This window comes from Bubalus bubalis, chromosome 4 (genome assembly GCF_019923935.1).
Source record: "Bubalus bubalis isolate 160015118507 breed Murrah chromosome 4, NDDB_SH_1, whole genome shotgun sequence".
In the NCBI taxonomy this organism is placed as follows: Eukaryota; Metazoa; Chordata; class Mammalia; order Artiodactyla; family Bovidae; genus Bubalus; species Bubalus bubalis.
In genome coordinates this window covers 15,925,398-15,952,936 of record NC_059160.1, presented here as the reverse complement: position 1 = coordinate 15,952,936, position 27,539 = coordinate 15,925,398, and the positions used below count along the sequence as shown (strand labels likewise).

The 27,539-nt window shown below is 51.9% G+C and overlaps 1 protein-coding gene across 3 annotated transcripts; it reads left to right on the top strand.

The window, feature by feature from the left end:
• The first annotated feature begins 588 nt into the window (after positions 1 to 588).
• SCNN1A (sodium channel epithelial 1 subunit alpha) lies at positions 589 to 27,490 on the top strand. 3 transcript variants are annotated; one of them, XM_025283064.3, is made up of 15 exons: positions 589 to 833; positions 1,099 to 1,349; positions 2,588 to 2,770; positions 3,453 to 3,813; positions 11,883 to 12,150; positions 13,678 to 13,871; positions 19,003 to 19,106; positions 19,715 to 19,878; positions 20,300 to 20,398; positions 20,598 to 20,715; positions 24,787 to 24,865; positions 24,985 to 25,042; positions 25,170 to 25,225; positions 25,596 to 25,671; positions 26,084 to 27,490. In XM_025283064.3, the coding sequence occupies exons 4-15, from the start codon at positions 3,458 to 3,460 to the stop codon at positions 26,462 to 26,464; spliced, it is 1,953 nt and encodes a 650-aa protein (XP_025138849.3). In that variant the 5' UTR covers positions 589 to 833; positions 1,099 to 1,349; positions 2,588 to 2,770; positions 3,453 to 3,457; the 3' UTR covers positions 26,465 to 27,490. The 3 variants fall into 3 exon arrangements, with proteins under 3 accessions (XP_025138849.3, XP_044796929.2, XP_006065847.3); XM_044940994.2 differs by lacking the exons at positions 589 to 833; positions 1,099 to 1,349 and adding an exon at positions 2,026 to 2,142; XM_006065785.4 differs by lacking the exons at positions 589 to 833; positions 1,099 to 1,349; positions 2,588 to 2,770 and adding an exon at positions 3,147 to 3,291.
• Positions 27,491 to 27,539: the final 49 nt, after the last annotated feature.

Genomic DNA, 27,539 nt, shown 5'->3' with positions numbered 1-27,539 from the left:
AAAAGTAATTAATTTATGAATTTGGCTGCACTGGGTGTTCTGTACTTGGGGTCTCTGAGCCATCATTGTGGTATTCGGATTCTTTTTTCAGTTGCAGCACGTGAGATCTTTAGTTGCGGCATGCAAACTCTTAGTTTTGGTGTGTGGGGTTGAACTTGGACCCTCTGCTTTGCCAGCTCAGAGGCAGGGAAGTCCTGAGTGTCATTTCTGAAGTCACATAGTTTACAGGTAAAAATGGAAATCATAGAATAATGCCTATAACATGGTCCCATTTATGGAAAAGCTATATATTTGTTTTTAAAAAATATGTGGAAGTCTACAAAAGCACCCAGAAAAGATACAGATGGACACAATGACAGTGGCGCCCAGAGGCGAGGGGTGGGAACGGAATGGGCCTGAGCGAGGCTTTGATTGATCTGCAAACTTCTGTGTTATTGGAAAACTGTGTTGTGAGGAAAACAGGTTTTTTTTTCCCCTGCACCTTAAAAGAAAATATTTAAAACGGAGCTATGACACAGGCACAGGCCTCAGGTTTCTATTTTTTTTTTCCACCAGAACAAGCTTGCTCTGGCCCATTCCAGATCTGGAATGCTGCTCTCTCTAAGCTGCCACACCTCAGCAAGTGCTTCGGGGACACTGGGCTCGCTCCCCGGCTCAGCCCAGACCGGGCCTCGGGATCCTGCTCACTGAGGCTTTGAAGGAAAAACTATTTGCCTTGCGGCCTTGGGCCAGTGACCAGATTTCAGGCATCAACCGGCAAACAGACGTGGCAGGGACGTGCCTCTCTGAACCTCTGAGATGGGACAGGCAGGTGCTGGCTGCCCCTCCTGTTGGTAGGATATCCTTTGGGAAGGTGGGGATGGTAGACAGGAGCTTCTCATGGAGCCTGGGAGACAGTCCAGGACCCAGATGGCTGGTGGGAATATGTGAACCTGCCTGACTTTCAAAACCAGGTGCAAGGGAGCCCCAGTTCCCCACGAGACTGTGACTGGTCTGTCTCGGGGTGTGTGGCAAAAGCCCTAAGCAGATAAACCCCCACTTGCCGAAGAATTCTGCTTCTGTTCTTCACGCTACTGCTGTTTGGTTTTGTGTCCACAGAAAACTGGCCTGTCTTTGCGGAGGGTACTTTCTTCAACTGGAAAATGAAGAAAAAGCCAGCCTTTCCCTTCTCCACAGAAGGGTCCCCTAAGGCGCTGGGGAAAGCCGCGTGGTGGGTTTGGAATCCTGATCGACAGCAACTCTCACTTTAAGAGGCCACGGGAGACCAGCCACAGATGGGAGCCTTCGTTAGTTTTGCAAGACCCAGCTGGGATGCTGCCTTCTCCGAGAAGTCTTCCTGAATCTCCTGGGTTAGTGCCTCTCCCTTCCTCCTCACCCCCAGGCTCCCTCGGCACTTGGCTCCCCTCTCTGTTACCAGGATCCTTGTCTTCTGACTTCATGACCTCGAGGGCCTGTCTTCTCCTATCCAGCTGCATCCAGGCTCAGGCTGGGCCTGTCTGCATGTCCCAGCCCCCTCCTCCCGGAGGCGAGGCGAGGTGAGAGGAGCCAGTGGCTACCTCCTACAGGGTCACAGTGGCAGACCTCTGGCCTGGGCTATATGCTTGGGTCTCTGTGCCTCCTGAGCCCTTCTCTGATCCCTTCCTCCTTTCCTGCTCAGTCCCTCACTCTCTTGCTGGGTTGTCTGGGGCAGAGATTTTGGAGGAAAACAATGGCCCCCACGTTGAGTTTTGCCTTACTTCCAGGGTTGGTGCAGCCTTGGGCCAGGCTCAGCTTCTTCCTCCCCACTCTCTTCACGGCCAGATCCCTCCTGCCTCCTCGGTGCCCGCTATCCCTGGCTCCAAGGCTCTGCCCAAGTGCCCTGGTGGCCCCTCTTCTCTGAGCACACATTCCAGCAACCCCGTGACCACAACTGGGGACATTCCTGGCCCGGCAGCCAATGGTGTAAAAAGGAACAGAATGTCCCAGGGCCCCGCCCAGCCCCCAGCTCCACCTGGACCCCTCCCTGGGCTGGACAGGCTCCGGGTGGGAGTGAGGGGTCAAGAGGGCAGAGGGGTGCTCCTGGGCGGGTAGGGAGGTGTTCACACCTTAGTGAGCAGGGAGGAAGCCTGCAGGCCTTGTTTCCTTCTTCTCCAAGGCCTGGGGGTGAGGCTGACCCAGGGGTGCCCTTGGAAGGATTCCCCAGGGAGGGGCCTGGTTCTTGGAAGCCCACTGGGGGCAGTCCCTCCCCCTGCCTCTCCTTCAGCGGTGGGGGAGGGGGACTCCTTTTGGGGCTGGCTCCCTCCTCCTCACCCCCCACCCTTCTCTCCCTGTCCTCCATCCCTCCCTGCCTCCCGGTCCTTCCCCCTCTCCTCTGTCCACCCACCTCCACTATCTGGCCTTCCCTGTTCTGGTCTCCACACCTTAGTCTCACTCATCCTGATTTGTCCTTTTTCCTTGCTTTGCCTTCCTGTCTTTGCGTTCAGCATCACCTCCTGGTTCCAGACCTCCATCCCTCGCCTGCCTTCTTGTCTCCTGGTCTCCCTGCCTGCTGGCTCCCCAGGACTCCCAGCCCAGACTTTTCTTCTGACCCGCCGTCTTGCTTTTCCAGTCTGGACGCTGCAGGTCACCTGCCCTCAGGAGCCCTCCTCCCTCGGGAGAGCTCTCAGCTCTGACTCCTCCTTGGCCCCTCCTCCTGCCCAGCTCACCTTTAATTGAGATGCTAATGAGGCTTCTGCGGCTTCCATCCCGGGCTGGCAGGCGGGCTCCCCGGTCTGGCTGCTGCACCTGTCAGGTGAGGGGGAGGAGAGGCCGGGCTGCCAGATTCAACTGGAAAGGAACCAGTCCCAGTCCAGCCACAACCTGGGAGTGGGAAGCAGGAGGCAGCCCAGACCTCTTGGAGCCCAGCCGTCCCTGGGGCCTAGAGGGAGTCAGGTCACAGCCTGAGGTCAGGCCCCGGGACCAGAGGGGAGAGTCCAGACTGCAGGGAAGAGTGCGCCGGGCGGGGAGGGAGAGGAAGAGGGCAAGATCACAGCGCCTGACACCCGGAGAGGAAACGGGCAAGGAAGAGAGCCGAGAAACCCAAAGAGAAGCAAAAGGCAGAGAGAGGGACAGAGAGAGAGAGACAGAGACAGAGGGAAGCTAAGACACAGATATTGGAGGAAGAAGACCAAAGACAGAGATTGACTGAACAGAGGAGACAGAGGAGACAGAAAAGGAGAGTCTAGGACAGAAATCAAAGGGAGTTTTATCAGGGAGGCAGAGAGGCCACTCAGGGGAGGCTTGGCTCCAGCTTTTCTGCCCAGACGCTGGCAGGTCAGTAGGCTCCCGGGACGGGCCTGAGGAGGAAGGGGAGAAAGTGGGCAAGAGGTGGGAGGAGAGTGGGATGAGGGCACGGGCCCCAGGTGATGAGGATGGAGGAGGCACCCAGAGCCCAGAACTCAGCCCGGCCCCTCGCCCTCCCCTACCCCCCAAAGGGCTCATGAAGGGAGACAAGCCTGAGGAGCCGGGGCCGGGCCTCGAGCCTTCGGGCCCCCTGCCGCCCACGGAGGAGGAGGAGGCCCTGCTCGAGTTCCACCGCTCCTACCGGGAGCTCTTCGAGTTCTTCTGCAATAACACCACCATCCACGGCGCCATCCGCCTGGTGTGCTCACAGCACAATCGCATGAAGACAGTCTTCTGGGCCGTGCTCTGGCTCTGCACCTTTGGCATGATGTACTGGCAGTTCGGCCAGCTCTTCGGAGAGTACTTCAGCTACCCCGTCAGCCTCAACATCAACCTCAACTCGGACAAGCTCGTCTTCCCTGCGGTCTCCATCTGCACCCTAAACCCCTACAGGTAACCCGAGTCAGACGTCCCTCTGGGCAGGAGAGGGGAGCCCTCGACGTAATGGGCCGGCCGCTCTGCCCAGGGAAGACTTCCTAGTGCCTGGGCCTTCTCCAGAGTGGGCTTGTTGTACCTACAGTCTCCTCGTCCACCCCTTCATCCTCCTGAAAGTGGGAGGGAGCGCCGATGAGTTCAGAAGGGCAAGGTAGGAATCAGCCCCTCCTTATCAGGAGATAAATCTGATGAAGATCCTGCAAGGAGATGACTGCAGGTGGGGAGGAGGGGGCGGTGGTGGTGGTGGTGGTAGGAGCTGGCTGGGACTGGGCCCTGGCAGGGTGGTCTGGGTTGAGAAGGGCAGTTTGTGTTGGAGAGAGCAAAGTGGGGGAGTGGTGGTGATGGAGCCTTCCATGAGCCTCGAGGTGGGGTTGGGGGGTGAGTGGGGGTGTAGTCCCAGAGCCAGGACAGCAGGACAGGATGGAAGCTGCCCTGGCCAGGCTGTTCCTCCAGAGGCCCAGGTGGCCCTGTTGCGCTGTGCAGTCCACCTGTCCAGGTGTGGTGTTTGGGTGTGTCCTAAAGTTTTGGGTTTCACCCAGTGTTCTTTGCCAATTTTCGGTTTGGAAGCCAGAGGGGATGGTGGTAACCATGGAGAAGACAGGAGGGCAGAGTTGGGTGTTTACACACACCTTTCCTGTGTGTTCACTCGGTCCTGCCACACCTCACACCTTGGGACACCTCCAGCAGGCCAGATATGGCTCTAGGCACCCAGCGAATGGGTTCATCAATAATTCCTACAACAATCGTTGCTGAAGGCCAAGTACTCTGCTAGGTATTGAAAGATAAGATGGAAGAGATAGGCATATAAACAAATAACCTCAGCGCACTGTGACGGGTACCGTAAAAATTGTGAGCTAGAGTCAGAGTGTAAGGTTTATGAGTGAGTGTGTATGTGAACGCATGGATGTGTGTGAGGAAACAAATGAGGTGTGCGTGCAATTGCGAGTGACTGGGATTGGTCACATATCAGGGGTGGTGTAGTGTCATGAGCTGATCAGGGTTGGGACATCCTGTCCTACAGAGAAAACACTGCTCTTCCACTTCACTGATAAACTCCTGTATGAGGCCCAGGTTAAGAGGCCAATTACTGAGAAGCTGCTTCATGCACCAGACCACCGGATGCAGTTAGCAACTCCTCGGGCAGCTCCTTTAATTCTTCCAACAATCCTCTGAGGCAGATGCTGTTATTATTCCTGGGTTACGCTTGAGGAAACTGAGGCAGAGAGCACTAAGGCACACGGTCACAGACTCCACTGTGACTTTCCCTGTTTGTGGTGGTTGTTGTTCAGCCACCAAGTCGTGTCTGACTCTTTTGCAACCCCACGAACTGCAGCACCCCAGGCTTGCCTGTCCTTCACTATCTCCCTGAGTTTGCTCAAACTCATGTCCATCGAGTCAGTGATGTCATCCAACCATCTCATACTCTGTTGCCCACTTCTCCTGCCTTCAATCTTTCCCAGGATCAGGGTTTTTTCCACCCTGTTTGCCTGATTGCAAACCCCTGTCTCTTCTTAATACCCAAAATGTGAATGTGGAATAATGGAGTTTCTGCTCAGATGTTACATCTCATTTCTTTTTCGTTTGTTTTGTTTTTTTTTTTGTTTGTTTTGTGCAGCATGTAGGATCTTAGTTCCCTGATCAGATATCAAACCTGCACCCCCTGCATTGGAAGCACAGAGTCTTAACCACTGGACCACCAGGGAAGTCTCTACATCTCATTTCTGAGCTTGTCTTATTCCCTCTCTCAGCCTTCTTTCTCTTCCCCTGGTGCCTGTGGCTTTGCTTCTCTTCTTCCCAACCTCAGTGCTCCCAGCCCTCTTCCTTCCCCTACTTCCCCCACCCTCATCCCCTGGGGCAGTGGGGACGGGAGGGCAGGCAAGCAGGAGGAACTAGCCAATAGTAGGCTCTCAATAAAGACTGTGGTTGAAAGATGTGGGTGAGAGACGGACAGTGTAAGGTTAATCTGTTGAGGCCTGCATATTTTCCAAGGTTCCACAGGGTGCAAGGCTGTGGGCAGTAGAGGAAAACGCCCCAGGGAATAAAAACCAGAGCCCTGGCCTCTGGGGCTTGCAGGCTGGGAGGCAGGTATTCTCACCGATTAAAACAGTCCCTCCTGCAGGAGTTAGTGGGGAGACACCCAGCACCCTGGATAGGAGGGGAGTCAGAGAAGGCGCCTCAAAGCTGGGGCAGGATATGGAGCCCCTACTGTGTGTTCGATCCTGCACTGGGAGTTCTCTAAGCACTACCTCATTTAATCTTGACCGGTCCATGGAGACGGGCATTATTATTTCTATTTTGCAGATGAGGAAGTGGAGGTGAAGTAACTGAGCAGGGTCAAACTGCAAGTAATAATAAAAAATAACAACGAGAACTTCTCTGGTGGTCCAATGCTTAAGACTCTGCACTTCCAATGCAGAGGATGCCAGTTCAATTCCTGGTCAGGGAACTAGGACCTCACATGCCATAGAGTGTGGCCAAAAGAAAAAAAAGAAAAAACACCAATGATAATGGCTAACACATATAGTACTTAATATGTGCCAAACAAAAAAAAATTTATATTAATCAAATGATTTAATTTTCACAACAGATCTCTTATGTAGATACCAGTATTGCTCCCATTTTATAGATGACGAAACTGAGGCCCAGAGAAGTTAAGTAATTGCCTAAGCTCACACAGGGAACTGGTGGTGAAACAGATTCAAAAATCCGTCGCCTCCCCATTACATATAAGCCAGTGAATCTAGGGTCAGTAGCTGAGTCGAAGACCAAGTATGTTTGCTTTCAAAGTTCTTTCTCCCATTGCAGTTTAAGGAGGGGCCAGGCAAAGCCATCCAGGGATGGGGGCTGGTGGGAGCCTGTGGGGAGCAACAGGAGTCCAGAGGGAGGGAGGGGGAGAAGGGAAGCATCCGGGTTATTGGTTCCTGTTCCAGGAGAGAGGCAGGGGTGGGTGGACAGGTTGATGCAGCCTGGTGGGTGGGACCTGCGTGTGACTCATGCTGCTAGCTGGCGTGGGTGCTGGAGGCAGAGGCAAGATAGGTGACTCGAACTGGGAAGCAGGGAGGGGGTGGAAGTCTTGGAAGAGATAGAGGAGCTTGTGAGATAACTGGAGGCAAAGTCAGCCCAGGTGCCCAACTGCAGGTGGCAGGAGTGTGGCCAGCAGAGGGGGAGGGGTATTCTGGGCTGTTCTGTAACTTCCAGGAAAGGGGATAAGGCTGAAGACCTTCATATTAAGCAAGGAGGTGTTGAGAGTCCAATATGAAAGGTCAGCCACAGCGATCCCCATCCACTTTCTGGTTAACAAAGGGCTTTTTTCACCCAAGAGAGGGGGCCAGACAAAGCCACATCCACGGCAAACAGAGCCCAAGAGCATATTTTTTTCATTCAATCCTTGGGGGGACTGAGGCTGGTTTTAAGGAAGAGTGTGGCATTCTTGGACAGCAAAGAAGGTCATGGAATCTTCCTTCCCCTCAGAGAGCTGCACTGAGGGAAGGGAAGGCTCTGAGCCAGGCCATCCAACCTTGACCCTGGGGGGGACCCTGCACTGCCCCCCACTCCCCCCACAGGATCTGGAAAGCAGGCTCTGCATTGGCAGGCCTGGCAGGGACAAAAAGCCACCGTCCCCACACCCCGCCCCCTCGCAGTGATGGACTCCTTTGTGTCAGGAATGTCACTTATCTCTGCAGCAACTGCTGATGGAAAGTTCTTCCTTAGGTAAAGCTGCAGCTTACCTCACTGTAACTTCTGCCTTCTGGCCCTGGTTCTGTCTTTGAAGCAGCTCTAAAGACATCTCCTCCTTCTTTACCCAGTGGTCATCTGTTCAGGGACTCCAAGGACAGCAGTCACCAGGCTGTCTTTTCAGCATCCATTATCATGATCTGATCTTCGTCACAGGCTTACTGGATAAGGAGAAAACTACCAGCCCAGAGTTGGAGGCTCTGAGAAACGTACAGGTTTTGCAAAGGTCACCCAACTCTTTAGGTGGATGAATCAGAATTGGAATCTGGTCTTGGGCTCCACTTTTATTTTTTAACTAATTATTTATTTTTGGCTATGCTTGGTCATCGCTGCCATGTGCAGGCTTTTTCTAGTTGTGGCGAATAGGGGCGCAGGCTTCGCATTGCCGTGGCTCCTCTTGTGGAGCGCCGGCTCTAGGCGCGTGAGCTTCGGTAGTTGTGGCACACAGGCTAAGTTGCTCAGCCCCATGTGGGATTTTCCCCTACCAGAGATCCAGCCCGTATTCCCTGCATCGGCAGGTGGATTCTCAACCGCAGGACCATCAGGGAAGTCCCTGTACTTCTGTTAAGATCACAAAGTCACAGGGCAGTTGAGTGGCAGGCAGTGCTCTCCTGTCTCCTCAGCCTTCTCTTCTCCAACAATAGGTTACTATTATTTTACTATCATTATTACTATTATTAAACTGTTCTTTCTTATTAAAGAACAGTTGTGACCGTAAAAACAGTAGCTGCAGTTAGACAGTACTCACTCTGCCAGCTCTTTTTATCACTATGTTTCTCATATGTTAATTCACTTAGTCCTTATCACCTTGAAGGTAAGTGGTGAGGCTAGGAAATGAACCTGGGAAGCTAATTAGAACTCAGTTCCTATAACTTTTACTGCTTTTTTTTTTTTTTAACTTTTAATGTTATATTGGAGTATGCTGCTGCTAAGTCGCTTCAGTCGTGTCCGACTCTGTGCGACCCCATAGACGGAAGCTCACCAGGCTCCCCCGTCCCTGGGATTCTCCAGGCAAGAACACTGGAGTGGGCCACCATTTCCTTCTCCAATGCGTGAAAGGGAAAAGTGAAAGTGAAGTCACTCAGTCGTGTCCGACTCTCAGCGACCCCATGGACTGCAGCCTGCCAGGCTCCACCATCCATGGGATCTTCCAGGCAAGAGTACTGGAGTGGGCTGCCATTGCCTTCTCCAATATTGGAGTACAGCTGATTAACAATGTTGTGATAGTTTCAGTTGCACAGCAGAGCAACTCAGCCATACATACACATGTATCCATTCTCCCCCAAACTCCTCTCCAATCCTGTCTGCCCCATAACACTGGGCAGAGTTCCCTGTGTTATATAGTAGGTTCTTGTTGGTTATCCATTTAAATATAACTGCTGTTCTCAGGAGCCTGCTGGGCTGCCGTCTCTGGGGTCGCACAGAGTTGGACACGACTGAAGAGACTTAGTAGCAGCAGCAGCAGTTGTTCTTATAATGAGCAATAACAAACAAATCCTAGAATGTCAAACACACACCTTCAACCTGAGCTACATTCTTCTCCTATGAGAGGATGAGGGGCAGCCTGCTAGACTTTTATGAGGGAGATGGTGGCTGAGGACTGTGAAGTTTGGACTAGGCACATGAGGACCACTGTGTGTGTGTTAGTTGCTCAGTTTTGTCTGACTCTTTGTGACCCCATGGACGCAAAGGCTCCTCTGTCCATGAAATTCTCCAGGCAAGAATACTTGACTGGGTAGCCATGCCCTTCTCCAGGGGATCTTCCCAACCCAAGGATCGAACCCAGGTCTCCTGCATTACAGGCAGATTCTTTACCATTTGAGCCACCAGGGATTGTCCTCCATATTGGTGATACCATTTTAGACTCCCGCCAGCAGCAATTTCAGATGCTCCACATTCTCACCAATACTTGATGTCATCAGTCTCTTCGTTTGAGCCTGCTGCTGCTGCTGCTGCTAACTAGCTTCAGTCGTGTCCGACTCTGTGCGACCCCATAGACGGCAGCCCACCAGGCTCCCCTTTCCCTGGGATTCTCCAGGAAAGAACACTGGAGTGGGTTGCCATTTCCTTCTCCAATGCATGAAAGTGAAAAATGAAAGTGAAGTCGCTCAGTCGTGTCCAACTCTTAGCGACCCCCTGGACTGCAGCCTACCAGGATCCTCCGTCCATGGGATTTTCCAGGCAAGAGTACTGGAGTGGGGTGCCATTGCCTTCTCCATGGTTTGAGCCTAATGGATGTTAAATGGTACCTCATTATGGTTTTAATTTACATTTAAGTACTAATGATGCTGAGTGCCTTTTCATGTGTTTAGTGACCATTTGAATATTTGGGGGGTTCCTTTTTAAAACCATGTCATTTTCTTTTTGATTTGTAAGAAGTTTTTATATTTCAGGATTTCTTCTATTTTTTATTCTAGTAAATTTTGCCTACCCCTAGGTCGTGAAGGTATCTTTGATGTTTCCTTTTATAATCTTTATGGTTCTGAATTTTTTGTTTGGGTTGCTTGACTTAATTTTTGTATACAGACTAAGGTAGAGGTTGAGGTTCTTTCTTTCTTTCCCCCCTTTTTTCATACAATATCCAGCATCATCTTTTTTAAAAAAAATTATTTTCCTCATTGAGCTGAACAGGTGCTTTGGTCAAAAATCAGGTTGACCATATATATATTTGAGTTTATTTCTGGATTCTATTCTGTCCTATTGATCTGTTTATCCTTTTTTGTTTGTTTGTTTATCCTTACATAAGCACTGCTGCTGCTGCTGCTAAGTCGCTTCAGTCGTGTCCGACTCTTTGCGACCCCATAGACGTCAGCCCACCAGGCTCCCCCGTCCCTGGGATTCTCCAGGCAAGAACACTGGAGTGGGTTGCCATTTCCTTCACTACACTGTCTTGATTACCATGGCTTTACAGTCTTAAAGTTAGGTAGAGTAAGCACTCCAACTTCGCTCTTCTTTTCCAAACTTGTTTTAGCCATTCTAGATTTTTGCATTTCCAAAGCAATCTTAGAATTGACCCGTCAATTTCTTCAAAAATGTCTGCCGGAATTTTGATAGGGCTTGGCTTGAATCTGGGCTTTCCGGGTGGTTCAGTGGTAATGAACCTGCCTGCAATGCAGGAGATGTAGGTTCAATCCCTGAGTCCGGAAGATCTCCTGGAGAAGAAAATGGCAACCCACTCCAGTATTCTTGCCGGGAAAATTCCATGACAGAGGAGCCTGGTGGGCTACATTCCTGGAGTCAAAGAGTCCCACACAACTTCTCCACTGAGCACGCATGCACGGCTTGAATCAGAGAGCAATCTGGAAGGTGGCATAGGAGTTCCTGATCTACTTATGTCTGCACCTCCTTTTATTTTGGTCTTTATTTCAGCAGGATTTTCAGTGTACAGGTCTTGTACACCTTTCATCAGATTTACTCCCAGTATGTGATGTTGTTTATGCTATTTAATATGGTGCTCTGATTTCATTTTCCATTTTTTTGATCGCTAGCATGTAGAAACATTTTTTGCATATTTTTTTCTGTATCCCGCAACCCTGTTTATTTATCGGTCCTAGGTGTCTGTTTTGTTTTGGTGGATTCTATCCCTAAGGCCCTGCTACTTTGCCTGGACTTTCATGGTGGAGATGACATAGGCCCTGTATTGAGAAGGAATATGAGGATTTATACTGGACAGTGTTTAACTCACGGTTTTTGAGCCCCACCTGAAACTCGTTAAAACTGAGTCTTTGGTGTAGGAGGGTGGGGAAAGGAGACTGTGTGGTATCGGTATTTTTAAAGTTCCTCGGAAGGTTCTAGAAGTGCAGTTGAGACTCCCTGATTTAGAAACTGTCATGTGGCAGACGGTCAAAGGCCACCCTCGCCGAGAAGGGGGCGGATGGCCCATGAACCTCGGGTCCGTGGGAGTGTCTGGGCCTTGCCGGCCCACCCCCTCTCCTGCCTTGGGAAACGGCAGACAAGTTCCGGGTTCCCTTCCAGGCCAGGGCGAGTGGGAAGAGAGCACCTCCCGTCTCTCCCTTACGAGAAACATGCGGCAATAAATGCCGTCCCCGCCGGGGCTCACTGTCGCCTCCAATCACCAGGCGGACACACCTGTCTGTGCCTCCCCTCGCCCCCGAGATAGCCCTGCAGACCCCAGAGCTATTCCTCGCAGACTTCTCTGGGCTGAACTGATCTCACCCGTTACAGACGGGGAAACTGAGGCACGGGAGATGGTGGCGTGGGAGGCGGGGGGGGCGAGGATTATTACCAGGCCGCCACCTCCTAGTCCGACCTTTCGCCATCGCCCCTTCCAGGTACAAGGAAATTCAAGAGGAGCTGGAGGAGCTGGACCGCATCACGGAGCAGACTCTTTTCGACCTGTACAAGTACAACTCCTCCAACACCCTCGTGGCCCACGCCCGCTCCCGCCGCGACCTGCGGGAGCCGCTGCCGCACCCCCTTCAGCGCCTGCCCGTCCCGGCTCCGCCCCACGCGGCCCGCGGAGTCCGCCGCGCCGGCTCCAGCGTGCGGGACAACAACCCCCAGGTGAACAGGAAGGACTGGAAGATCGGCTTCCAGCTGGTAAGGCCCGCCACCCCTCTGCTACCTCCCCGCCCAGCCCTGCCACCGTCCGGAGGCCCCGCCTCCTCCCCGCCCCAACCCGCCCGAGTCGGCTTAGCTCCCCGCCCTCCACGACCCGCCTTCGCTGCCAATGATAGTCCGCGCGCTGGCAAGATAAATAGGTTACATACACGAATAAATTTGAAAATTAAAATTAAATAACGTCTCTCTGGGCGCCAGCTTGTGGAGACTCCTCTCTGGGGGCCTCTGTGGGAGCGTTTATGGGGATGGGAAGTCAGATTTACTGTGGAAAAGCTGTTTCTCAATACTGATCCCCAGTGTGGGACTCACTTGGGACCTTCCAGGGTGATGGGGCATTGGGGCTCTGGTAGGCCCAAGACAGGATTGTTGTTGCTGTTTAGTCGCTCAGTTGTATCTGACTCTTGGCGACCTCTTAGACTGTAGTTCACCAGGCTCCTCTGTCTATGGGATTTCCCAGGCAAGAAGATTGGAGTGGGTTGCCATTCCCTTCTCCAGGGGATCTTCCCGACCCAGGGATCCAACCCAGGTCTCCTACATTGACAGGCAGATTTTTTTACCACTGAGCCACTGGGGAAGCCCATATATCTATCAGATCAGATCAGTTGCTCAGTCGTGTCCGACTCCTTGCGACCCCATGAATCGCAGCACGCCAGGCCTCCCTGTCCATCACCAACTCCCAGAGTTCACGGAGACTCATGTCCATCGAGTCATATATATATCCTCTCTCTTAAGCCTCCCTCCCATCTCCATTTATTTTTTTAGTTTTCTTGCTATCCTCTCCTTATTCTCTGTCTTGGGCTTCCCCGGTGGCTCCCTGGTGGCTCGGACAATAAAGAATCTGCCTGCAATGCGGGAGACCTAGGTTCGATCCCTGGGTCAGGAAGATCCCCTGGAGGAGGGCATGGCAACCCACTGTAGTATTCTAGCCTGGAGAATCCCCATGGACAGAGGAGCATAGCAGGCTACAGTCTACGGGGTTGCAAAGAGTCTTACATGACTGAGCGACTAAGCGCACACACACACACATATATACATATACACATATATATATATATTTATGGCTAATTCATGTTGTATGGCAGAAACCAACATAATATTGTAAAGAAATTATCCTCCATTTAAAATAAAAAAAATAATAAAGATTTTTAAAAAAGGGAGCGAAGCAGAGAGACGGTACCCAGAGACCAGGGTTCCAGTCCCCTCTTTGATACTGGGACAAACTGCTTGATCCCTCAGTATTCCCATCTGTGAAATGGGGAGAAGAATCCTTGCTTCACCCCCCACTCAGAGGCTGCGTAAATGACCCCAAGGTGTGTGCAGCTTCCAGTCTCCTCCATCAATCCCGTGCTCTCTAGGTCTGCTGCCTTCCAGGCTTCGGCTTCTCCCAGCCTGGCTCCCCGCCCCTATCTATCAGTCTTTAGGACCCCAGACCATTCATTGCTTAACCTTGCCCTGCCCTGCTTACCCTTGCTGCTGGTCCTCTGATGCTCTGGTCTCTGTGTCCAGTGCAACCAGAACAAATCGGACTGCTTCTACCAGACGTACTCATCAGGGGTGGATGCTGTGACAGAGTGGTACCGCTTCCACTACATCAACATTCTGTCCAGACGGAGACAGGACACCTCTCCCTCGCTGGAGGAGGACGTGCTGGGCAAATTCATCTTCACCTGCCGCTTCAACCAGGACTCCTGCAATGAGGCGTGAGTCTTTCCCTGCTGCCAGGCTTCCTGCTCTGCCCCCTCCCCCCACCTCCCCCACTGGTCTCCTTTGCTGGACCATCCTGAGACCCAGCATGGAAGGCACCCTGGAGTGCTGTTTGAATAACTGAATGCCTGCAGGTGGGGAGGAAGGGAAAGTATTGACCTCGGGTCCAAACCTCTGCCTGGGGAATGGCCCTGCAGGACATGTGTGGCTCCCTGGGTCTGCGGCAGTGTCAGATGGGAGCCTTGGGAAGGCTGGGCTTGAAGTCTGGCTTTGAGAAACCAAGGACTGAAGCATGGCTCCCTATTTTTCTGAGGCCTCTTTCTCACTGGCATCAAACTCGAGAATGCCTGAAAGGTCATGTGGGTCCCTACTCCGCTGCCTCAGATAATGCAGGCAGCAGTGGGTGGCGGACACTGCATGAACTGAATCAGGGACTAACCCTGAGTTCCTGCTCTGGCTCTGTTTCTTCTGGACCAGGTGACTGGGCATTCACTCCAGTCTTCAGAGCCTATTTCTTTGTTTGTGAAATGGAGGGAAATGAGATTCTTTCAGTGTTCATTGAACCAATATTTTTGACTTTCTGGACTATGTGCCAGTCACTGTTCTGGGCATTTGGGATACATCAAAGAAGAGGAAAAATATCCTTGCCCTTCGGACACTTTTTCTTTCTTTGACCACACTTGGTGGCATGCAGGAGGATCTTAGTTCCCTGAGCCGTGCCCCCTGCACTGGCATCTCAGAGTCTTAACCACTGGACCGCCGGGGAATTCCCTTGACACTTTTTCTTAAGCGATGAAGCTGATAACATCTGTCTTTGAGTACATGAGATAAGGAGTTTGAGGGCACTTTATACACTGCAGTGAGTCGTGGGTCTCATTGTTGGTGGGAAGTGACAGTCACGCAGGTGAAGTGAGTTGCCCTAGGACAGGCTTGCCCTTGTCCTAGGCTTGCCCTAGGACAGCCAGAGCCTAGGGCCCCCCTCACACAGTGCACTGCCCGCCTGGCATTCTTTCAGTCACATCTCCTTCCATGATGTCTTTGCAAAGAGGTCATGGCTACAGCCAGCTCTCTGAGGGCCGGGGGGGAGGCTAAGAGTAAGGGAGGTCCCCTTCTGTAGCCGCTGCCCGCCCCCACCTTGCCTTCCGTATTCCTCGAAGTTCAGGCACTGTGTCTCTACCTCTACCTGACTGAGGAAGGGCCCGAGGCAGCATCTCCACCCCACAGGGACCCTGTCCCTTCCTTGTCACTGAAGACTGTTGGCAGGGCCAGGTGTCACCTGCTTCTGCCCACCCCCGCCTCCCCTCACCTGGAGCACACACTCTGCCCACACACACCTTTGTTCCTGTCTCGGGTTTGTGTGTTTGTTTGAGGACAAGTAAGACAGTAGCAGCACCTGAGCCTGTGGCAGCCCACAGCTGCCACCGAGTGGCTCTGTCACCCTCTCGCTTTGCCCGCCCCAGGCTCCCGCCTTCTCATCAATGGAAAGTCCATAGTTCATCTCAGTCTTGACACTTAGGTCACTTCCTCACTGCAGAGCCTCATCGATTCTCACCAGAGTTATCATAACCCCCCAGTCTGTCTCTCCACCTCTCGAGCCTCCTTTATTCTGCGACTGCAGGAAGCTTTACTCTTCAGCGTTCTGCCTGCACTTCACTGCACTTAGCTGTTCCAGACAGTCCTGTGTGAAATCCGTCAGTGTCTCTCTGGCCTTCAGGATCGAGTTGAAGTTCTTTATCATGGCTTTCTCAGCCCTCTCCTACTCTGTATTCAATTCTCTTGCCTCTTTCTCTATGATCTTTTAATAACAGCTTTATTGAGTTGTACATCGCATACCACAAAATTCATCCTTTGAATGGATATAATTCAGTAGTTTTTACTGTATTTACAGAATTGTGCAACTATTAACACTGTCTAATTTTAGAATGTTTTCCTGTCTCCCTATGTCGTCCCCTCCTCCAAGCCTTGGGAACCACTAATCTACTAACCACTGTCTCTATGGATTGTCTACTGGGGACATTTCATATAAATGGAATCACATAATATGTGGTCTTTTGTGACTGGCTTCTTTCACTTAGTAAGGTTTATCCATGTTGCAGCATGTATCAGTAATTCCTGCTTTTCTTTTTTTTTTGACTGCGTCACAAGGCAAATCTTAGTTCTCTGACCAAGGATCCAACCCTGGTTCCCCCTGCAGTGGAAGTGTGTAGCCCTAACCACTGGACTCCCAGGGAAGTCCCCCAGTTCATGTCTCTTTTTCACTAAATAGTCTTCAATTGTATGCTTATGCCACATTTAGTTTATCTATGCTTTGGTGGATGAACGTTTGGGTGTCTTTCACTTTCTGGCTCTTATGAATAATGCTGGATGCTGCTATGAGCATTCCTGTACACATGTGTGTATGGATGTATGTTTTCATTTCTCTCAGGTAGATACCTAGGAGTGGAGCTGCTGGGTCATATAGTAATTCTATATTTAATATTTAGAGGAATGTCAGACTGTTTTCCAGGTATCTGTGCCATTTTACATTCCTACCAACAGTGTGTGAGGGTTGCAAATTCTCAACATCCTTGCCTTGTTATATCTGTCATTTTGGCTTTAGCTGTCTTAATGATTCCCTATACCCTATTTTTTTTTTTTTTTTTTTTTTTTTTTGCTGCATCATGAGGCTTGTAGTATCTAGCCCTGACTAGGGATTAAACATGGGCCTACAGCCGTGAAAGCGCTGAGGGCCACTGGACCAGGGAAATCCCTGATTTCCTATACTCTTAATAGAAAATTTATATAGCCCTTACACAGTGCTAAACACTGTTCTGCTGCTACTGCTGCTAAGTCGCTTCAGTTGTGTCTGACTCTGTGCAACCCCAGAGACAGAGGCCCACCAGGCTCCCCCGTCCCTGGGATTCTCCAGGCAAGAACACTGGAGTGGGTTGCCATTTCCTTCTCCAATGCATGAAAGTGAGAAGTGAAAGTGAAGTCGCTCAGTGATGTCTGACTCTTAGCGACCCCATGGACTGCAGCCTACCAGGCTCCTCCATCCATGGGATTTTCCAGGCAGGAGTACTGGAGTGGGCTGCCGTTGGCTTTTCCGAAACACTGTTCTAGGTTTCATTTAATCCTCCCAGAATCCCTGTGAAGTCAGTACTAGTATCATCCCCATTTTACAGATGAGGAAGCTGCGATACAAAGAGATCAAGGGCTTGGGCTGGTCCCCTAGCTGACAGTCATTAGAGCTGGGGTTCAAGTCCAAGTAGCTTTGCCCTGGAGTCCGTACTCTTCACCATCATGTCACACTGCTTCTCATACACCCTCGTAATGCACTCGATGTGTTTCTCTTTGTATGTGTTTTTACCAAGTGTGTGTGTAATGTGGACGTAAATGGTGTTGTATTATGTACCTCATGTTGCCCTTCACTTTTTAAACTAAGCTCTGTGAGTTTAAGATTCATCTATGGTCTGCTCTATGGATTCCACCTGCTGCGGACAGCCTGTGGTGTCCTTGTCCCTTCCCCTCTGAGCAGGGCTCCCAGGCCTTGTAGGACTGGCCTCTTCCTCTTTCGTCCCTCCTTGAGCACAGCCTGTGCTCTGGAAATGCTGCCATCCTAGCTTTTCCCAGAATGTGTGCTAGTATTTCACATTTGAGCCTGCTTTTTGAGGCCGATGAACTATTCCAGATCATTGAGCTCCATCTCCTCATTTTATAGATGAGGACAGTGAGCTTAAGGAAAATGGTTTGCTTAAGGCTGTATAGTCATCGCCTCCGCTCCCATCTCCGTCCAGCCTTCTTCCCTCCCCTACTTCTCTTCCTTCCTCCTCTACCACCCCCAGCCCAAAGACCTGTTCCCCTCTTCTCCCTGCCACCCCCATGACTGGGGAGTTAGAACAGATAACCCCTGTTGGCTGAGGAGTTCAGTTCAGTTGCTTAGTTGTGTCTGACTCTTTGCGACCCCGTGGACTGCAGCACGCCAGGCTTCCCTCTCCATCACCAACTCCCGGAGCTTGCTCAAACTCATGTCCATTGAGTTGGTGATGCCATCCAATCATCTTATCCTCTGTCATCCCCTTCTCCTCCTGCCTTCAATCTTTCCCAGCTTCAGGGTCTTTTCTAATGAGTCAGTTCTTCGAATCAGGTGGCCAAAGTATTGGAGTTTCAGCTTCAGCATCAGTCCTTCCAATGAATATTCAAGACTGATTTCCTTTAGGATGGACTGGTTGGATCTCCTCACAGACCAAAGGACTCTGAAGAGTCTTCTCCAGCACCACAGTTCAAAAGCATAAATTCTCCGGTGCTCAGCATTTTTTATAGTCCAACTCTCACATCCATACATGACTACTGGAAAAACCATAGCTTTGAGTTAGATACCCCCTGTTCCCATGTGGACTCTGGCTGCATCTGCACAGCCTCCCCGTTGGGGGACGTGTGATTTGCTGTCAAATCATGTTCCTATTGTAGCAACACAAATCTGGGACTCCTTTCTCTCTGTTCCCAAGCCTGTCCCAGCCCTGCTTTGTACCTCCCAGTGGGAGGCATGCCATTGCAAGACCTGTTCCTGCCCTTGGATCTGACCTTCCTGGTCTCACTGTCTTGCCCCACCCCCCCACCACCACTTCCTTTCTCTTCCGTTCATTCATCAACTATTTGTTCTTGATCTCCTGTGTCTCCTACATGCTAAGAACCATGCCATTAACCCAGAGATGATTCAGCCATGAAGGCGATGTGTTTCCTGTCCTCAAGGAAATTATAATCCGAATGGGGAAGTAAGATATAGACGTGTGAGAAGCCAGGGATGCTGTGAGAATTCATAATGTAGTGCAGCACCGAGATGGGAGAGGCCACAAGGCCAATGAGGTGGGGTGGCCTGGGGGGCGAGCCTGGGCGGGAAGGTAGCTGACCCGGGTTTGAGTCCCGTCTCATGCTTGCTGCTTGTGTCACCTTGGGCAGCTTACTTGACCTCTCCGAGGCCGTGCTTCCTCTCTTATGAAGTGGGGATGATGCCTAGTGAGAGGGCCTGGGTGAGGCTCCAGCACCTCATCCGCACATAGTAGGTGATCAGGAAACAAAGGGCTCTGAAAGTGCTCTCCCTGACCCCTGCACCTTCCCCTCTGACCCCTCTCTCTCTCTCCTGAATAGGAATTACTCTCACTTTCACCACCCGATGTACGGAAACTGCTACACTTTCAACGACAAGAACAACTCCAACCTCTGGATGTCCTCCATGCCCGGGGTCAACAACGGTGCGCTGTCCCGACCCCAGCCCCAGCCCCTCCGCTGCCCTGTGTGCCCACATCTACCTGCCTTGAGCTCCTGTCCTAGAAATGCTCCAGGCCTCACTGTAGCCCTTCTGTATCCTGGAAAATCCTCTTTGCTTTTTCTCCCCTGTGGGTATCATGTATTCCATCCCAGGTGTGATAGGAATCCTGTCCTGGCTCTGGCTGGCCCTGCACCCCAAATCCAGCTCGTGCGTGTACATGCTTGGTCACTAAGTCGTGTCTGACTCTTTGTGACATCATGGGCTGTAGCCCGTCAGGCTCCTCTGTCCATGGAATTCCTAGGCCAGAATGCTGGGGTGGGTTGCCATTTCCTTCTCCAGGGGATCTTCCTGACCCAGGGATCGAACGCATGTCTCCTGCATTGTCAGGTGGCTTCTTTACCACTGAACCACCAGGGAAAGCCCCCAAATTCAGCTCAGGGGTTGCCAAATCCATTTGCAGGTCTTCCTTAACTTGCTGCCCTGGGAGGCTTAGAGACCAGGCAGGGTGGGAGGATGGGTTTCCACACCCTGATGCTTCTCTCAACCAATGTGCCCTGCCCCCTGGCTCTGTTCCTCCCCCATTCTCCCCAGGTCTGTCCCTGACACTGCGCACAGAGCAAAATGACTTCATCCCACTGCTGTCCACGGTGACCGGGGCCCGGGTGATGGTGCATGAACGGGATGAGCATCCCTTTATGGATGATGCTGGCTTTAATCTGCGGCCTGGCGTGGAGACCTCCATCAGCATAAGTAAGGCAAGGATGCTGACCGGGAGACCTGGGAAGGACCCCAGATGAGGGGCAGAGAGAGGGCTTGGAGGATGACAGCTAGAGGGCCAGAAGAAGTTGTGATGGGTGAGCTTCGAGCATGTAGCCGTCTTCAGGAGCAGAAATCTGGGGCGAGGGGCCGGCCAGGCTGAGTGTGCATTAGGAAGTAGGTTTCTGAGGACTACACGTGGGATGAGAACACTGGGAAGGGGTTCGGAACATGCTGAGGGTTTCAGGGGATGCTCCAGGCCCAGTGTCCTCAGAAGTAGCCATGGGGGCATGTTGTTAAATGACCAGGCAGGTAGGAAAGATGGCGGGAAGGACATACAGCCAGGGACTGAGGGAAGACTGAGGTCAAGAAGAGGCCTGGACCTCTTGCTCTGACCGCTTGGTGTCTCTGGGTTCTTAGGAAGCCGTGGACAGACTTGGGGGTGACTATGGCGACTGCACCAAGAATGGCAGCGAGGTCCCAGTGGAGAACCTTTACAATACCAAGTACACGCAGCAGGTGAGGCCCAGCCTGTTTCCATGGCAACCAGCGTAGGTCAGCCGTAGCCACCAGGAGTGCGTGATGGGCGATGGGGACTGTGGAGAGAGGGGTGGAGGCGCACTGGTGGGGCTGGTTTGTCCTCCCTTCCCCTGCCATCTGGGGCTGTGTGGGGGTGGGCAGGCCTGACCCTGTCCCCCTTCGCGCTCCCCTCCCCCAGGTGTGCATCCATTCGTGCTTCCAGGAGAGCATGATCAAGGAGTGTGGCTGTGCCTACATCTTCTACCCACTGCCCGATGGCGTAGAGTTCTGTGACTACAAGAAGCATAGTTCCTGGGGTGAGACTGCGGGAGGCCGGCCCCCACTCCCACCTGAGCCCAGGACTATCCCAGGAGCCCTGCACTCTCAGTGCCCCCTCTGTGGCTTCCGGCTCCCACATTCTCCAGCCGGTTCTCCCACCAACTCCTGTTTCCCAGTTCTTAGATGCCGCCCTGTCCATTTTCCTCTCACTCTTTCCTCTCTGTTCCTCCCTCACCGTTTTTCTCTCTCTTTTGACTTCTGTGTGTTTATAATCGGATGTCCCCATTTAAAAATAACTTATGGGACTTCCCTGGTGGTCCAGTGGTTAAGAATCCACCTTGCAAAGAAGGGGACGCAGGTTTGATCCCTAGTCAGGGAATTAAGATCCCACATGCTGCAAAGCTACTGCCCCCACGAACCATAAATAGAGAATCCGTGAGCCAAAAGGAAAGATCCTCATGACACAATTAAGACCTGACCCAGCCAAATAAATAAATAAGCAAATGTTTTTTTAAAATAAAAATAACTTGCAGCAAAAGTAAAGAAGAGCACATGAGGAAGATCTCCCTGGGTTCCTTGCTCTGCAGGTAGCATCCTGCTCACTCTCTAGGGTACCAGCAGGGCTGTTGCTGGGCGCTGGTGAGACAGTGCTGGATTCAGGAAGAAGAGACTAGAAATTGTGTGAATCTGCCTCATTCCCTAACACCTTCCAGTTTATGTATGTTTTATCATGCACATAATATATCAGTTCAATAGGAGCAGGTGTATCATTTAGAAATGACTTGTGGGAGAACTAGAGGAGAGCGCAGTCAAAAGAATCTGGAAGACACTAGACTCTCCTCCTGGCCCTGGTCTAGGACCAGATCAATCTCTTTTCCTTTTATTTACAGCTGAGTTATTCAGCAGGGAAGCTGAGAGAGAAAGAAAGTCCCCAGCAAGAGAACACAGAACATAGAAGGCAGACATAGAACATAGAGGGCAGGCGTCCTTGGTTCACACCCCCTTATCTGGCCCAGCCGACCCCTCCGAGGGCACAGGACAGGGACATGATGGACCCCAGGGTGGAGAGCAGCCTCCGTCTGTGCATCTCTGCCTGCTTTCTTTCCTGGTGCTGCTCTCTCAGTCCTTCCCCGACCCGTGCCCTGCAGTCTCAGCCTCTGATTTCTGGCTTTCTGGCCTTGGAGAATCACAGTGCATCTGAGCTGGAGGGAAGTTCAGAAGCCGTCTTGCCTGATGGGCCCCTTTCTCAGACGAGCAAGCTGAGGCCCAGAGGGAGGACAGGATGTCCCAGGACATGCAGAGCAGGCACTCTGCCCACTGTTCCCCGGGCCCCCAAACGCTGATTGCTAAGTGGTTGTGAGTTTGAAAAAGATCCTTGAGAGAAAAATGACCTTGCTATTTGCTAGAAGCTGTGAGGATAAAGGAGAGAAACTTGGCTGAAGATACAGTCTGCTGAGTTTCCTAAGGACTGCTTGCTCCCCAGCCTAATTGCTTCCCAGTCTTTCTAATTAAAGATTAATTCTGTGATTAATTATATACCCTGGTATTCAGAGGGATTTGGGTCAGAAATGAAGAAGGACCCGGGTGACTGAAAGTATCAAGAATAACAAAAAAACCTTACTTAGAACCTGGGAAACAGGGGTGAAGGGGGAAGCTATGGTCCCATTGAAAGTGAAAGTGAAACTCGCTCATTCACGTCCTACTCTCTGTGACTCCATGGACTGTATAGTCTGTGGAATTCTCCATGCCAGAATACTGGAGTGGGTAGCCTAGCTGTTCCCTTCTCCAGGGGATCTTCCCAACCCATGGATCGAACCCAGGTCTCCTGTATTGCAGGCAGATTCTTTACCAGCTGAGCCACAAAAGAAGCCCAAGAATACTGGAGTGGGTAGCCTATCCCTTCTCCAGCGGATCTTCCCGAACCAGGAATCAAACTGCGGTCTCCTGCATTGCAGGTGGATTCTTTACCAACTGAGCTATCAGGAAAGCCCTTAAAAGTGAAAGCCTCCCAGTCATGTCTGACTCTTTGCGACCCCATGGACTATACAGTCTATGGAATTCTCCAGGCCAGAATACTGGAGTGGGTAGCTTTTTCCCACTTCAGGGCATCTTCCCAACCCAGGGATCAAACCCAGGTCTCCCGCATTGCAGGTGGATTCTTTACCAGCTGTGCAACAAGGGAAGCCCGTGGTCCCATTATTCTTTTTTTGGTAACAGATGTACTGAGATAATTCATTTCCTGGATAACTCACTCATTGAAAGTTTACAGTGCAATTTTAGTATTATGTGTGCCTAGTCACTCAGTTGTGTCCAACTGTCTGATCCCCTGACCTGTAGCCCTTCATGTTCCTCTGTCTGTGGAGATTCTCCAGGCAGTACAGTTTTAGTTTTTTTGCACAGTCATGGAACTGTGTGACCATTGTTGCAATCAGTTTAGAACTTTCTCACCGCTCCAAAAAAAAAAAAAAAAAATTTGTACCCGTAGTGGTCTCCAAGCTTGCCATTCCCTGTATCCACAGGGCCTCCCCCTACCCCCCCACCCTGGCCCCTCCGAACCACTCAACTACTTTCTATCTACTATAGATTTGCCTCTCCTGGACATTTCATAGATCACAATATATGATCCTTTGTGATTGGCTTCTTGTACTTAGCGTTAATATTTTCAAGGTTCATCCACCTGGTATCAGGTGTTCATCCACTTGGTATCAGGGCTTCCCTGGTGGCTCAGCTGGTAAAGAAGCTGCCTGCAATGTGGGAGACCTGGGTTGGGAAGATGCCCTGGAGAAGGGAAAGGCTATCCACTCCAGTATTCTGGCCTGGGGAATTCCATGGACTGTAGTCCATGGGGTTGCAAAGAGTTGACTGAGTGACTTTCACTTTCACTTTCCACCTGGTAGCATATATCAGTACTTCATTCCTTTTTATGGCTGAATAATATTCATTATATGGATAGACTGTATCTTGTTTATCCATTTATCAATCAATGAACGTTTGGGTTGTTTCCCCTTTTTAGCTGTTGGGAACAATGCTGCTGTGAACATTTGTGTACAAGTTTTTGTGTGGTCAATGTTTTCAGTTCTCTGGGGTGTGGAATTGCTGGGTCATTTAGTAGATTTAGGGTTTCCCCAATGGGTCAGTGCATAAAGAATCTGTGGGCAATGCAGGAGACAAAGGGGACACGGGTTTGATCCCCGGGTTGGGGAGATCTCCTGGAGAAGGGCATGACAACCCACTCCAGTATTCTTGCCTGGGAAATCCAATGGACAGAGAAGCCTGGTAGGCTAGAGTCAGACCCAACTGAGCAACTGGGCGCACGTGCATGTAGTATAGTATTTTGTGTTTAATCTTTGGAGGAACTGCCAGCCTGTTTTCCACAACAGTGGCACCAATTTATATTCCCAGCAGCGATGAGTTCCAATTTCTTCATGTCCTCATCGACACTTGTCATTGTCCTTTTTCATTGTAGACATCTTGGTGGTGGTGGTTTAGTCACTAAGTCGTGTCCAACTCTTCGCGATCCCATGGACTATAGCCCACCAGGCCCCTCTGTCCATGGGATTTCCCAGGCAAGAACACTGCAGTGGGTTGCCATTTCATCTCCAATAGCCATCTTAGTGGGTGTGAAGTGGTATCTCATTGTGGTTTAATTTCATTATTCTTATCAAAAATTGTTCCCACTCTTCTTTTTCACTTTTCAACATTTGTCTGTATCCAGAATTTGCCTGTAGTGTGGGAGACCCATGTTCAATCCCTGGGTTGGGAAGATCCCCTGGAGAAGGAATGGTAACCTATTCCAGTATTCTTGCCTGGAGAATCCCATGGACAGGGAAGCCTGGGTGGCTGTAGTGCGTGGAGGTGGCAAAGAGTTGGACCCATGACTGAGCGACTAACACGTTCACTTTAATAAAGGCGTAGCTTGTTGTTTTTATTTTTTGCTGGACGTGGCTTTATTTCTTAAACATGTTCTGGTGCTGCCACTCAGGAGCCCTTCCTGTTTTGCTCCTTAATACTCTTCTGCAGTGGGTGCCAGGGGTCTTGGGAGACCTGGAGGGTGTGGGTGGAAAAGGTGGAGGGGGCCTAGGAAAATGAGCACCTCTCTGCACCCGCAGGCTACTGCTACTATAAGCTCCAGGATGCCTTCTCCTCGGACCGCCTGGGCTGTTTCACCAAGTGCCGGAAGCCATGCAGGTGAGCATCCCGTCCTGGAGCCCAGGTTGGTCGTCTGGGTACCACAGAGGATCCTTGGTCCAACTGTGAATGGGAGAGCCCACCCCTCCCGCCTCACTGAGCACCTTCTCCATCCCCAGTGTGACCATCTACAAGCTCTCTGCCAGTTACTCACAATGGCCCTCCGTGACTTCCCAGGTACTGTATGTGTGTAGCGCTGCGGTCGTCTCTGGGCATATGTGTATGAGTGTGTTTGACCCCACCCCCAGCTCTGTAAGCCTGAAGAGTACGGGGGTGACCCCACTGACACCTCATCCCCTCCCAGGACTGGGTCTTCCAGATGCTGTCCCGACAGAACAACTACACCGTCAAGAACAAAAGGTCAGTCCTACCCTGATCCCGGGCTTCCCTGCCTGCTAATGCAGGAGTCTCGGGTTTGATCCCTGGGATGGGAAGATCCCTTGGAGAAGGAAATGGCAACCCCCTCCAGTGTTCTTGCCTGGAGAATTCCATGGAAAGAGGAGCCCAGCAGGCTCCAGTCCATGGGGTCCCAAAAGAGTCGGACATGGCTGAGTGACTAAACAGTAATAATAATTCCTTTCCCTGGGTCCCAGCCCTGGGAAAGGAATCTGTGGGAGGGAAAGCAGACCCAGAAAGAGGGATGGGTACAGTTGATTGGAGGAGAGTGTTTCTGAGCAGCAGAGAAATTAACCCTGGGCCGTCTCTTCCCACCCTCTCCCCTACTCCAAAGGGATGGAGTTGCCAAACTCAACATCTTCTTCAAGGAGTTGAACTACAAATCTAATTCTGAGTCTCCCTCAGTCACGGTACGTCCTGCCCCACTGAGCCTGGGATTCTCTGGGGGCGGGGGGTCTTAGTCAGGGGGCTGTCCGTGAACACAGGGGATTACCTTTGTGGGGCCTGAGGGTTTGGGCCTCGAAGGTGGGGGACCAAGGGAAGGGGAGAGGGTGAGCATTAGAAGGGTGGAAGGATGCCTGTTGGGGTGAAGTCTGGGGTGGGGGGAGTGCTAGATGATGGGGAGAAACCTCTCGAGACAAGCCTGGGTGTTAGCCATCCCCACGGTGGCTTCATTCTTGGTTTTCCCTGGAAGAAACCAGCCAGCAGTCCTGTGCTCCCAGAGGAGGGGAGCAGAGGCCAGGGGCCCTGGGGTCAGGAGAGGCTGAGGGGAGTGGAGATGGGCTCCCTGCCAAGTGCTCAGCGTGCCTCTCTCCCTCACAGATGGTCACGCTCCTGTCCAACCTGGGCAGCCAGTGGAGCCTGTGGTTCGGCTCCTCCGTGCTGTCCGTGGTGGAGATGGCTGAGCTCATCATTGACCTCCTGGTTATCACCTTCCTCATGCTGCTCCGGAGGTTCCGAAGCCGATACTGGTCCCCAGGCCGAGGGGGCAAGGGAACCCAGGAGGTGGCCTCCACTCTAGCTGCCTCCCTCCCCTCCAGTTTCTGCCCCCACCCAGCTTCCTCCTCCTCATCCCTGCCAGACCCTGCCATCTCCCCGGCCTTGTCAGCCCCTCCACCTGCCTATGCCACCCTGGGTCCCCACCCAGCTCCATCAGGCTTGGCAGAGGCCAGCACCTCTGCCCACGCTCCGGGGGAGCCCTGAGAGGGAAGGACGGTATCCCCTCCCCAAGGCAGGCACTTCCCTTGGTGGGAGGGACGCAGCCTTGGCAGGATTCAAGAATGTTTGGCGGCTTCCTGTCAGAGCTGCCCAGCTGCCCCTGGTGTATGCGTGGGTGGGGGGGGGGGATGAAGCAGCATGGATAGGGGGCTGCGGAAATTGCCTGGAGACCCCCGGCCAGCATTACCCCAGTTCCTCCCCGTACCCGCTGGTCTTGCCTGGAGAACACTTTGCTCTCCCCCACCCCAGTGCAGCCAAGTCCTCTTTTTCCTTGGATCGGCTGAGCCAAACTTGGATCTCTGACAAACAACTTTCCTAGGAAACAACTGATGACCAGAACAAAACACAGACAAGGGCACACAAAGGCGTGTGTGGTTTCCTTCCTAAAGATGGCTGGATTCGGCCCCAGAATGGCCCTCCACACTGACTTCCAGTGACACAGGCGTTTGCGCCTCTTCTTGAACTGGGGTGGGGAACCCCACCCCAAAAGCCCCCTCGGTTAGTTGCTAGGCAATTCTGTTTGCCTGACTCCCAGGGCAGGAACTGGGGCAGCCCGATGTAGTGAAGACCTGGATTCCCAGTCAGCCTCACTACCCCATCCCCCCGACGGAGCCTCTCCCGGCGCCTCTGCCCTGTGTCCTTGTCCTTTGTAACTCTGCGTATTTGCTCAAGCTATTTCCTTAGCCTGGAAGCCTCCCCCGCCCCCATCTGTTGGAGGACTCCTATGCATCCCTGAGAACCCTGCTCGGATACCATTACTTCTGTGAAGGCTTCTTCCCCACCCTGTCTTCCCCAGATCTTACCACTTCCCTCTCCCGTGGACTCCCATCACATCCGTGGGAGTGCTGACGCTGCATTTAATTTTCCTGTTCATTTGTGTCTGTGTTCCCAGCATGACCGAGCTCACTGTGGTTAGGGATTGAGTCTTATTCATTCATGTATCCTCACGGTCTAGCCCAGTGTCCCGCTTGGAGCAAGTAGGCAGGTACTTAATAAATATTGTTGCATAAAGGATGTCTGGAGGGACTTCCGTGGGTCAGGGAACTAAGATCCCCCATGC